The sequence below is a fragment of the Macrobrachium nipponense genome, chromosome 19 (genome assembly GCF_015104395.2).
Source record: "Macrobrachium nipponense isolate FS-2020 chromosome 19, ASM1510439v2, whole genome shotgun sequence".
Classification (NCBI taxonomy): Eukaryota; Metazoa; Arthropoda; class Malacostraca; order Decapoda; family Palaemonidae; genus Macrobrachium; species Macrobrachium nipponense.
In genome coordinates, this window is record NC_061088.1 from 19,019,272 (window position 1) to 19,033,253 (window position 13,982).

Sequence of the window (13,982 nt, forward strand, 5' to 3'; positions counted from 1 at the left end):
GAATAGGGCAGCTAGCAAAATGTAAATTATCGGATGGCAGAATTTGAAAGCCTCGGCAGGAAGACCATCACAGCTGGGCAATTTATTATTAGGCAGGCTGTTTATGGCATCGTTGATGTTACCTGGCGTAATACGGTCTGCAAAATGAAATTGAATGTTGTCAATAAGGAGGTTATCTACATCCCTTTGAGAGGCTTGATCATTTATGCAATTCAGGATATTGTTGATGTGATCGCCCCACATACTTGCGATAGCTTTGTCTCTGACTGCTTCCCCTACTCTCTGTGATAGCTTTTTAGTTTTGGGATTTAAGGACTGGATATCTTTCCAAAGATGAGGGTAATCACCAGATTCTAAGTTTCTAGACATTGCATCGGCTCTTAGTTGTTTTTCATTTAACCTGCAGTGCTTTAGAGAAAGTTTGAATTGTGCTCTCGCCTGCCTCATTAGTAATGCAGTGTGTCCTTCCCTCGGGCTACCATTTTGCCTCCACAATAAAAACATTTCTCGTGAGTATGTATACAGATCTTTAACCAAGTCATTCCAACCAGGTATATTACGAGAATTACCTTGGCGAAATCTATAGGCAGTCCTGCCCGAAGCAAGCACAGCGGAGATTATGTTCGAATAGAATTCATTCAGATCCCTCCTGTGGTGGTCATTTCTACAATTTGTGTTGGTACAAAGTAAGGCAAGGCATCTGCCGGTTGAACTATTGACCGTAACCTGGTTTCCGTGGTCGCCCTAAAGTATCTGGTTTTCTGTTGATTTTTAGAATCCCAGTTTACTGCTGGTGGGCGGTCAGTTAGTAGGTTCATGGTAGAGAGGGATGGGGTACTGAATGACCCCTGTAATGGGATGTGATCGTAGCCCGTTGTAAGATCGTAGCGAATATTGCAGGTTATAATAGAATCATGAAGTTGTGGAGATGTGATGCAGTGGTCCAGCCAGGAGGTTGTAATTGCGTCCGCTCTATTATGTACATATGAATAGGAGGGAGAGAAGGAGGAGCATTACATCGCTAATTTGGAGAGCATGGTTTTAACAGAAGAGAGTAAGTTCATTATAAAATTGTTTTGTGGGGTGAGAAGTAAGGTCCCCTATTATACAAATATGATCAGCAGGAGAATCATGAATAATACTGTGTAACTCCCCAAGGATCATGCAGTAATGATCAAAATTATTGTTATTTTCCCATGGCATATAAACATTAATTATTAGGATTTTAGAGTTCCCTACTGTCACTTGAAGCCCCAGCAATCTGTCACTCCTGTAGGTCATCACCTTTATCATATTGTCTAACGATTTGTGCCACAGGAAAGAAAATTCCCCTTTCGAGCGACCGGCTATGATTTGATCTGTAACTTGCATCGATGAAGTCGAGAAGGTTCTGAAGTCTTCATGAATTGAATTGCAGATGACAAGGTCATGTGGCCAGAGGAGCGTTTCTTGCAATGTAATGATGCCGTTGAAATTTTTGCAGAACATGTTTAGGAGAGGAATGTTCCGCTTGAGGCCAAAAATATTCCAAGAGATTATGTTTAATGTATCCATGGCTACTCACGAAGATGGGAGATGAATGCGCTGATCATTTGGGTGGATGGGGGTTTAGCCAGGGGGAGTGGGCAGTCACTCGCGGTGGGTGGTTGGCTGGCACTTGCGGTGGAAATGACCCTGGTTGGAGTGTCAGTAAGTTCCCCTGGGGGTGGTTGGTCCTGGATTAGGTTATATCTTGAAACTAATATATTAGGACTGAAATTCTCGCTTTTAAGAACGTCGAGGTGTTGAAATAGGCAGGTAATCCTGTAAGCCACTTTGTTTACTTCTGCATGGGAGTTCGTGAGAGATGAGTGGGTCAAAGCCAGTGAGAAACTTGACTCTCTCCACTATGGCGTCTAGCGTTACCAATGAGCGCAGATTGTGAATTACTACGTGACATCTCTTCTCAGGTGTTGGGCGAGGTGAAACACGAATGTTGGGTTCCGGTCCAGCAGCCAAACGAGAGGTTCTTCTCTTCTTTCTGCTTGTTTGTATCTGCAAGCCGCAGATACAATGTTAGATTTTTTGCTTACCCAAAAATACCACCAATATATATACAGATATATACATACACACACATATATATATACAGGCGGCCCGCGGTTAACGGCGCAATCACTCAACGGCGAATCGGTTTTACGGCGGTCGTCAAAAATATTCATTAAAAAAATAAGGCATTTTAAAGGTATCTTTACGGCACAAATTTCAGTTAACAGCGCCGCTAGCGCCGTTGTCTAAAGAGTTCATGCATATGTAGAAATGCCGTTCAGACCATAAAGGTTATGCAAATTATATTAACAAATTTTATGGAGAGTTATTACGTAGGTATTAGGGTAAAATATATGCCTCTGACGCTGTTCTATGCCGAAAATATCGAGTTACATAAGTGCAAATTTAGCTATGGATGTGTCGATTCATAATTGTTCATGCTTTTGTTTAAAATGTGTGTGAAAATGTATTACGTGAAAGGCATTTTTATTTCTGTACAGAAATATGATACAAAGGCAGCTTTTGAAACTGCCCTTCACGATACCAAATACGATGTTTTTTCATGTTCTTTCTTGTAAGCCGCCGCCTGCCGCTCTTCCGAAAATATCGATTGAAAAAAAGTGCAAATTAGCGATCGATGTGTCGATTTTATAAATGTTTATGCTTTTATGTTTAAAATGTGTATGAAAATGTATTACGAATAGGGTATTTTTATTTCTGTGCAGAAATATGATAAAAAGGCAGCTTTTGAAACTCCCCTTCAAGTTATCGACTACGATGTGTTTTTCAAGTTCGTTCTTTGTATGCCGCCGCGGCAAACAAGAACGAACTTGAAAAACACATCGTAGTCGATAACTTGAAGGGGAGTTTCAAAAGCTGCCTTTTTATCATATTTCTGCACAGAAATAAAAATACCCTATTCGTAATATATTTTCATACACATTTTAAACATAAAAGCAAAAACATTTATAAAATCGACACATCGATCGCTATTTTGCACTTTTTTTGCCGCCGTCTGCCGCTCTTCCAAAAATATAGTTAAAAAAAAAAAAAAGTGTGCAAATTTAGCGATCGATGTGTCGATTTTTCAAATGTTTATGCTTTAATGTTTAAAATGTGTATGAAAATATATTGCGTAAAGTATTTTCATTTTTGTACAGAAATAAGATACAAATTAAGGCAGCCTTTGTAACTACGCTCCACGTTGTCAGGGATGGTTTTTCATGTTCGTTCTTGTCCGCCAGTTCCGAAAAATGCATTGTGTTATTTTATTATTATGCATCTTTTCCATAAATCCTTTAAAAAGTTATACATTATTTCACTGTATCCAAGAATATTGTATGTATTCTCATATTATATTATTTTAAAACTACTAGGCAAAACTTAAGCCCGTATTCCGCGGAGCGGCCAATGTTGTGGTTTGAAATCAGCTGATGAATACGAGTCTGTTTCACCATAACGCAATTCTGAGCGAATGCTCTTGCTTCTAGTTAGCATAAACGAATATCTAGATACTTGACTTATATGAGACAAAGTTATTTTTCCTTATACAGCGTGTTTTTAGGTGGAAATATTTATTGAATATGTCTCGTTCTGAATGTGAACTACTATTTTTTTCGTTAACAGATTACGTTGGCGGCATGTTATTGCGTAAAAAATACGTGATTCCGTTCGCAATACGTAATCCTTTATATCATCGTAATACTAACTTTACGTTATTTATCTTATATCGGCGTGAAACCAACAGTCAAAATGTGTTCTTTCAAGCACAGTAGTTTTTGATTAAAATGATTTTATCCCAATTTTATCTATGGTTGTGTGTGATGGCAGACGTTTACTGCAGTTTTAATCCTTGTTGCCGATGTACGATAATAGTCATTAGCAGCTTGAACAGTTTTCTCAGCTTCAGTCATAATTAGGTTTAAATTTAACGGTATATTTCCCGATTGATCTTTATCTAACTATATTGAATCTCTGATCTATAGCGAATAAAGTTATTTCATTAAGATATCTCAGTTCTATTCTATACATAACGCCATTTATAACAAATACGGTAATGTTGCACTGTAGTACGATGATCGAAATACAAGCCAAACAGATGTTATCCAGTTCGGTTGTACTTAGAAAAAAATAAGTCGTCGTTCGTTCGGTTGTTCATGGTTGTACACGTTCACGCAACGAGTATAACGTTTAAAAACCATACTTTCATCATTCTCTTTTGCTGTTATTGAACTTATGTAACTAGAAGATGGATAAAGTTAGGCCATTGTAATTTGATCTCTCATAAAATCGAACTATCGTAAGACTAATGATCGTAACCTGAACACTACAGCTACCTGTACACTGTATAAACTTTATTATATCTTTACATACTCTAGACACCCACATGTACTGTACAGTAAATTCTATAGTACTATACTGCATAAATATAATTTTCTTATTGCGCCGTTGTGGGATTACGGCGCCTTTGACTGGTCTAGAGTTTCGAAAGAAGGTGTGCGGTCGGCCGTAGGCTTTAAAATCGCTCAGCGTCGAAAATCGCTTGGCGTCGGTGGCCAGGAACGGAACCCCTTCCGCTAACTGAGGGCCGCCTGTATATATATATTAATATATATATATATATATATATATATATATATATATATATATATATATACATATATATATATTATATTATTCTGGCACGAATACATAACTAAGGAATGCAGGTGAAACTTTTCTTTTTGCATAAAATGAAATAGTAATGTATAAAATATATCAATAAATACAGATATATAAAAACTTGTAATAAATATAAAACTAAATATAAAATCAATACAGATTACTCACTCGTAATCGTGACTCTTCGTTCTATTCTTGTTGTCTCCCTCCTCCATTGAAGAGTCTTGCATTTTTTTCCTCTTGACATGACGAGGTACAGGTGGAGGAGGGAGAAGGGCGGCAGCCCTCTGCGCCCTCTGTTGTCCTTAGGGTAGGCGCACTCCAATATATGACAGCAGTGTGGTACTTGTGGTCACACTCCCCGAACCTGCAAAGAGCTATATTGCAGGTGCAACAGAAGAATCTGGTGTGTCTCCTTCTGCCATTCATATAGCACACCCGGCACCGTTTCTGCCTGTGCCCTTGTAGGAGCTCCAGTGTGTGATCCCCTGGCTGCAGCCGACACACGGGGTCCACTATCCGACGAGAAGTCATAATCTGAGCAGGGGCGGGATCATCAAGGGCGGCGGCAGCAGCAGTGGCAGGAGCAGGACGACCGAAGTTGGCCCTCCTAACATCTGCCCTTTCCTCTAGAGGCAGATCTGCAGCTCGAGGCAGGGGGCCAGTGATGGAAGGCTACTCATCGGGATTAAAGTTGATGAGGGCATTCCCGGCTACCTCGAGAAACTGGATGTGAGACAACCTCCGGAGGTCTGGATTTTAGTACCCACATTAGAGGGAGGATGTAGGCATTCTGGAGGGCCAACTGAAGAATGTATTTGAGGAGCTTTTGTGTCCATCTCTTGGTTCTCCTGGCGAAGGGATAATACTGAATGAGTTGATCAAAGAGATCAACTCCTCCCATGTGCCTATTGTAGTGCCCAATGACGGTAGGCTGCTCGACACGAAACTCCTCATACATAACTCGGCCCTGCCGACGTGTCTTCTTCCGCTGGACGATCTCTTCTTGTATGGGTTCATGACTCGTCGTAATCATGGGGATGAGTCGGACCCCGTCCCAACAGATGACGATGACAGCTCCCTTCCGCCGCCACTCTGTCTCTCCTCTTGCCAGATGTTGCCGATAGCTAGTGAACCTCTTGAGGACAATTCGGGGCCGTCACGCACCCAACCGAAGGGTACCACTGACGTGCACACCTGCTTCATACAGTTCCTGGGCCAGGGATACCGAGTTATAATAATTATCCATAAAACAGGTGGTATCCCTGATTACGGAAACCATCCACAAGACTGAACGCAGTGTCACGCAGCGTGGAGAAGACCCCGGAACACACAGAGAAGTCCATGACGCATCCAGTGTTGGACTCCGTAATAAAGAACAATTTCACACCATATTTCTTCGGCTTCTTGGGGTCGTACACTTTTATGCTCAGACGTCCTTTTTAAGGCATCCCCTCATCCAAAGAAAGGTTCTAGCCAGGAACCACATGAATTTGGCACCGTTCACGAATGTACTCCAACACTGGGCGGACTAAGATGAGGCAATCTGGGTTATTCCGGGGTATAACCCTTCAGTTGAAGGCGTTGAAATACTTGTCCAACGCCAGGAAACTATCACGAGGCATAACACCGGGCACATGGGGCGAACAAAAAAAAAAATCCCGCCTCCAATATTGCCTGACGTCGGCAGCAGGCATCATTCCAAAAAAAAACGTGGAGCCCCAAAAATTGCGCCATGTCGGTGAGGTTGCAGTCCCGCCAGCGATATGACAATGTCGTCCGTAGTTTGTCACGGCAGTACTGAGCGTAATCCACCGTCTCTGCTACCAGGCATTCCAGCAATTCCCACATAAGGAACAGCTGAATGAACCCCAGAGCAGTGAGAGGAACAGGTACGGTGAGTCCAGGTACTGCCGTGAATGGGTGCATGTTAGGTGGGGTGGGGTCCTCCGACTACCCGTCGTCGCTCTCGGACGACTGGCCTTCACCTTGGCTGGCGCGACGCTCCAACCTTCTACGTGCCTGTGCACGCACACGTGCTCGGGCATGGTTTCGGCAAAACATGATTGTGACAAAAGATCGCTCTCAGATGACGCGTCGCTGATGCTGGCGGGCGCGAGAAGAAGGCATTTCGTCACGCTTGTAAGCAAAATAACAGCTTGATCTGTGAGCTCCCAGCATCCCTTGAGGCGCATGATTCAAACGTTTTCGCCTAGTAGGCCTATAACTATTTTTCCGCGAATTTAAAAAAAAATTTTCGTCGACGTACCATACGTCGGTTTGGCACCCGACAGACTTTTCGTCGACGTTTAATACGTCCAATTGGCATTAAAGGGTTAAGATCTCTGTAGATGATGGTGTAAAATCATAATTTAGCATTGCAACAGGAACAGAGACCACTTCTTTGAAGGGTTTTGTCTTTAACATAAATATCCTAATTGTCCTTTTAATGTTTTCTTCTATCTTAGTGTTATAATGTAATTTTACAAAAAAATTATGAATATCATATACAATAGTTGCAAGTTAGCAGTAATATAGCATTTAAATTGTTTTAGCTTGATTTAAAGATGAATGAATTTGTTTCTTATTTATTCATTTTAGTCAGAAGAGGGGGACAAGCTGAGTAGTTTAATGCAGCAAGTCAGTGAAAGTACTTACAGGTTGAGAACTTTTGAAACTATCTTCCCTGCCTCTGATATCCAACATTGGTTAGCATTCTCTCGCACTGACATGCTGGAAGAATTTATTTTACATCTTCAGAAGGTAAGTTACTTATGGCAAGTCTGTTTGATGTTGCAAGATTGTATTTTTTTTTAATTTAAAAATATAGTGTGGTCTCCGTTTTAATTAAGGTTTTTACAGGTATTTGACAATATATTTTTGGAAGTAGGGTCTATAGTTAGTTTTTATGAGAGTTTTCACCCAGTTTTATTTTGTTTCGACAAAATGAAGCATTATGAGTTTTCCAGCTTGGCCAATTTCTAAGGCATTACAGTCTCCCTGAAAAATGTTTAGCTTTGTTTTTATTGAAGTTGATTAAATAAAAATTTAAATCAAATTGAGAAGAATTATAGATGAAAATAGTTTTCCATGTATTTTTATGTAACATTTAATATGCCCTATAATGAAGTTTATTTTTATAATATATATCACCACGTCCCAGGTATGTTGTAATGATAGTCCTCACTGGTACTAGCAGAATTTGAGAACTTGACACTAACTGACTTCTTTCATTTTTAATATTAGGATTAAAGCTTTCATTTTTAATATTAGGATTAAAGTTATTACTTATTACTGTTAATATCAGTAATTTTATTCAGTACTCTCTGTTATTTCAGGGTAATTTAGATGTAGCGTCTACTGTTTGGCACCGACATCTTTACGAGTTTGGCTCATCTATAGACATTGATAAAGTGTTTGAAATCTTGTCGTCTTTCCCATTTAATATGCAGTCTGACAAGTTATGTACCTGGCTACCTAGAAATGTCTTCTCAGATTTGGTAAAGCTTTGCCCAGACTCAATGGAAGTTATTGCAATGTGGGGTGACAAACGTGTGAAGTAAGTCATGGAGTGTTTTATGCATGTTGCTGTTATTTAATCCAGTAATTGTCAAGGTGTGCGGGATCTGAGGTTAACTCATTTTTGAAAAGAATCTTATCTCTATTATGATAGCTGTATTCCTGCATCAGGCGGGAGGGCAATAGTTTGGTAAAAGTAAAAGATTAATAGGATAGTTTAGTTTGAACTATCTATAGACCCATCCCTTTCAGGTAGTTTGAGCGTCTATGGTTTCCCAGTCAGTTTTTTTCTGTTGTCAACCTGCAAGGATGTATTGAAGAGTGTATACATGATTTCATTCAATGATTATTAAATCGTTATCTGAATTGTGATTGGTTTTTATTATTTTTTATTTTTGTTATTATATAGAATGTTATCTAAAGAGGAGAAAGACAAGTTGTTTTGAGTCTGTAAGGTAAGAGGGTACAATACCCGGCATTTACTCTTCAGTTTACAACAGTCACAACCAATGTGTTATATGCGGGAACAACGATCAGATGAATTAACTAAAATAATGAATATTTGTATGAAGTATAAGCAGATGTGAGAAGCAGATAAGCATAGAAGAAGACAGACAAGATTCTAATTATAGGACAGGAAGTGGGTTTAGGAGTAAGTTTCTCCTTTTTTCACTACCTTTCAATAGTAGCTCTTTCTGCTCTGTGTTTTCCTAGTAATGCTTCTCTTTTCCTGATTAAGATCTGTGCTTGCAAATTTCCTGATTTCTTTGAGAACCAGTAGTTCGGATTAGAGGTTCCTTAGGATTACTAGGCTGGAAGCTAAGGCAGATCCCCTTCCGTCTCCAAAATGGGTTAAGTCCACACTGAACAGATATGATTTAGTAGCCAAGTTGCTCCATCAGAAAGTTTCTCCAAAAAGTTCTTCTCCTTTTCTTCCCCTCTTTGTGAGAAAGAGAGCTATGTCTTGTGGTACTAGAAAGTTGCCCTATGTCAGCCATAAATAAAATTGTAAGAAAGATTGTGTCCATGCTTCCTTAAGAGAAATAACACTTGGGGAGTGATTTGGTGATATTTTTGTGTGTGCACGCCTTAACTAATGCTCCCTGTGTCCCTTCGACTCAGAAGGCCAGTGTTATCGTACATCACCCCTTACATTTTTATCTGGACTTAACAGGCAGTCCCCGGTCATTGGTTGGGGTTCCGTTCTCATTAGGGTGCTGATAAGAGAAAACTGCCATCAACCAAAACTCGGTGATTTATGGCACTGAAAACCGGAACTCACCGCATTATGGTGCCATAAATTGCCGATTTTATGGCTCTAGACAAGCCTCATAAAACTGGATTGCCATTACCAAGTCCATTGATAACCAGAGACTGCCTGTACAAAAGTGCAACAAGAAGTTGACAAAGTGAAAACCAATCATTGCATAGCTCTCAAATATTCAGGCATGCACAACCACAGCAACAGCCACTTGGGCAGTTAACACACAGTTTCAAGGGCTTCCCTAGGCAAATCAGGAAGTCATCGGGCCCTTGAGCCTTCCTGAAAGCCCTTTTGGGCTTTCAGGAAGGACAATATGCATCCTATAAAAAATCCAGCTCCTTATAAGTAGTCGTACATCAAACCCCCCAGTCCCCAGTAGGAGGGAGATTGGGCCTCTTTTATTTAATTTGGCAAGATCTTTGCGGCAGATTCCTGGGTGATGGAGTTACTAAGGAAGGGATACAGCATCCCCTCTCTCTCTCAGGCTCCTCTAGCCACTTCTTTGGAGTATCCCTCTTATCTACACAAAAACAAGTGCCAGATCATATGGGAGGAAGTACAGTAAACCCCCTGCATTCATGGACTCTTGATTCGCGGACTCTCCTTTTCATAGATTTTTCTATGGACCATATATACCCATTATTCATAGAAAATTCATCTGTTCACAGTATTTTTCACCGAAAAATATATGCATATAACTGTATGTATTTTTATAAAATTTTTGTGACTAAATGCACTTCTGTGATAAAACGATTAAAATACTCAGGGATAAGGATTTTTAGAGTTTTTTTTTTAACTATCAAAATAGGCAGTTCTAAGAGTTTTTAGAATGGTTTCAAGTATACGTAGAATTTAGCTATTTGCAGTGGCACGAATATGGGGTTCTGCTGTAGACTCTTAGGTTAAAAGGAGCTGTGGAAATAGTCTTGGATGCATTGCCAGGGTTCTACAATCACCTGTTTCTGGTTCCAAAAGCTTTAGGATGGAGACTGGTACTGGATGTCTCCAATTTGAATCATTACGTTCACTTGACTCCATTCACAAGAGAGAGTGCCAGTTCAGCAAGAAGATTAGTTGGTATCAGTGGACTTGATGGATGCTTACTTCCATGTACTACACCATTGAATAAGAATTTACCTGAATTATTATAAGCCTAGACAGCAGTTTGTGTATGAAAAGGTAAATTCATGCATTATTGTTATTTGTTATGACTTATGGTGGTTTATTAGTACATCATCAAAGCATATCATAAGGACTCAAATTAATAGAATCATGCAAACGAACACAACCCAGTGATTACCTAGGTCCAAGTGCTATAGATTGCAATTCAACATTGTTACCATATTGTTAGTGCGTTATCCTGATGTCATAGCAGCAATTATCAGAGCTTTGATAAACACAAAAAATATCAGAATCTTCATTATGGAAATTATAATTTGTTAATTAATTTGTGAATGTTGGTTGTTAGTATGTATTTGATTATGTAAAGCAAAAAAAGCCACTATACATTTTAACTTCATTTGTCTGGTTAGACTATTAATAGTGGTGAATCCATTATTTTTTTTTTTTTTGGACAATTCAATTTTCCCTGATATTTTTCATGATGGATAGCACCTGACTCAAATGTTTTTCCATTGTACAGAGATCTGGAATTTATAGAGAAAGCAGAATGGCCTTCAAATGGTTTAGCCTTAGCCGACACTATCATATCAATCCTTGAGAATGTTGTTGCTGATTTCCATGCTGGTGAGTTATGACCCTTTCATCTTTTTTTAAGAGATTCAGTTTCAGATAGCCAACTATTTCCCTTGCTTTCTCCCCGCGGGCTTTTCAGCTCATTCTGAAAAATAATCCGACTGTACTGTGGGTGTGGTGTCTCATAATTATTGTCTGTAAGCGGATTAAAATACTCTAGTATACATATTAGTAACCTATATGTAATAGAAAAATGGTTCCCTGTTAAATTTTTGTAGCAGCAGCACTGTGAAGGAAAGGGAGATTTACCATGATGAAAAATAGAGAGCAATATGTTTGTTGGTGCATGGTATGGAAGTCTGGGAGGATTTTTTTGAGGAATGGTTGATCAACTGGGGGGATGCCTGGTGGGCCATTGGGCCAAATGGCAATTGCACAGAGCAGAAATGTGGGTAGTAATGTCCTTTGGGTATGGCATCTAGTATTTCCAGTTGACTATCCTCCTCCTCCTCCTCACATCATCCTCTCCTGCATATTAGTTCTGACAACCTTGTTATGATCATTTAGTGGAAGTTACCATGGTTAACTACAGTGGGTCAGCAAAACACAGCCAGCTCCTTCATGTGTTTACTTTTACACTGCAATGCAAAGTTACGGGGCAATCTGCCCAGATGAGAGAGGAGGAGGATAGTCAACTGGAAAATACTAGATGCCATACCCAAAGGACATTACTACCCACATTTCTGCTCTGTGCAATTGCCATTTGGCCCAATGGCCCACCAGGCATCCCCCAGTTGATCAACCATTCCTCAAAAAAATCTCCATAGCTGACTGCGTAACACATACTATAATGAACTTTTTATTAAGGATGTAGTTAACCCTTAAACGCCGACTGGGCTATATTTTACGTTGACATTTTTTGTCTCTCGGGTGCCGACTGGACGTATTTTACGTCGACATACAAAAGTTTTTTTAAAAATTCGCGGAAAAAATACTTATAGGCCTACCAGCCTAAAACTTTTGAATCACGCGCCTTGGGGGATGCTGGGAGTTCACGGATCAAGGTGTTGTTTTGTTTACAATCGTTACGCAGGCGCGCAAGCGCGAATTTCTTTCTTATCGCACTAAAAAGTATCTGTGACACATCTCGGAAATTATTTTGTCACTTTGACATAATTTTTGTACCATTGTAAATTAGCCGTTACATGAAGTATTATATATGAAAATGTGCGCATTTTTATGTAAAATACAACAAAAAAATACTCATGATTGTAGCTTTTATCAGTTTGAGATATTTTCATATAAAATAACGATAATTGCCAAAATTTTAAACCTTCGGTCAACTTTTGACTACCGAAATGGTTGAAAAACGCAATTGTAAGCTAAAACTCATATATTTTAGTAATATTCCAATCATTTACCTTAATTTTGCAACTAATTGGAAGTCTCTAGCACAATATTCCGATTTATGGTGAATTTATGAAAAAACTTTTTCCTTACGTCAGCGCGGTAACTCTTCCGAAAAAAAATCATACATGCGATTGTGGTAATGTTTGCGCCATTTTAAAATTAGCCTTATTATAAAACAGTTATATATATGGAAATGTCGCGCCAATTTCATGCACATACAACTAAAAACAACAACCCATGGTTGTAGCTTTTATCAGTTTTGAGATATTTTCATATAAATAACGATAATTGCCAAAATTTCAAACCTTCGGTCAACTTTGACTCTAACCGAAACTGGTCGAAAAACGCAATTGTAAGCTAAAACGCTTATATTCTAGTAATATTCAAGCATTTACCTTCATTTTGCAACAAATTGGAAGTCTGTAACACAATATTTCGATTTATGGTGAATTTATGAAAAAAATAACTTTCTTTACGTCCGCGCGGTAACTCTTCCGAAAAAATCATACGTGCGATTGTGGTAATGTTTGCACTATTTTAAATTAGCCGTTACATAAAGTTTTTATATATGAAAATGTGCGCAATTTCATGTAGAATACAACAAAAAATAATTGAAGGTTGTAGCTTTTCTCATTTTTGAAATATTTGCATTTAAATCACGATAAATAGAAAAAAAACCACGTTCGGTCAACTTTGACTCTACCGAAATGGTCGAAAACGCAATTGTAAGCTAAAACTCACAGTCTAGTAATATTCAGTCATTTATCTTCATCTTGAAACAAATTCGAAGTCTAGCAAAATATTTAGATTTATGGTGAATTTAAAAAAAAAATCTTTCCTTCCCTCCGCGCGCGGATTCTCCGCCACAAATCTGCGAAATGCGTACGTACCATTCTCGGAATATTTGCTCCGTTTCATATTAGGCATTTCATAGAGTTTTATATATGAAAATGTGCGCAATTTTATGTAGAATAAAACAAAAAATATTTGAATGTTGTAGCTTTTCTTATTTCCAAAATAATTGCATATAAAAATATATATATACAGGCGGCCCGCGGTTAACGGCGCAATCACTCAACGGCGAATCGGGTTTTGTACCCGGCGGTCGTCAAAAATATTCATTAAAAAAATAAGGCATTTTAAAGGTATCTTTACGGCACAAATTTCAGTTAACAGCGCCGCTAGCGCCGTTGTCTAACGAGTTCATACATATGTAGAAATGCCGTTCAGACCATAAAGGTTATGCAAATTATATTAACAAATTTTATGGAGTTATTACGTAGGTATTAGGGTAAAATATATGCCTCTGACGCTGTTCTATGCCGAAAATATCGAGTTACATAAGTGCAAATTTAGCTATGGATGTGTCGATTCATAATTGTTCATGCTTTTGTTTAAAATGTGT

The 13,982-nt window shown here is 38.9% G+C and overlaps 2 protein-coding genes across 2 annotated transcripts in view; both read left to right on the forward strand.

The window, feature by feature from the left end:
* The window catches only part of LOC135214550 (uncharacterized), a gene marked incomplete in the record, with an annotated part of 215,355 nt that overhangs the window by 104,998 nt on the left and 96,375 nt on the right, over positions 1 to 13,982 (forward strand).
* The window catches only part of LOC135218918 (kinetochore-associated protein 1-like), a gene marked incomplete at its 5' end in the record, with an annotated part of 70,819 nt that continues 64,127 nt past the window's right edge, over positions 7,291 to 13,982 (forward strand). Inside the window, 3 exon segments of the mRNA XM_064255362.1 lie at positions 7,291 to 7,452; positions 8,028 to 8,248; positions 11,115 to 11,218. Coding sequence (XP_064111432.1) covers positions 7,291 to 7,452; positions 8,028 to 8,248; positions 11,115 to 11,218 — 487 coding nt within the window.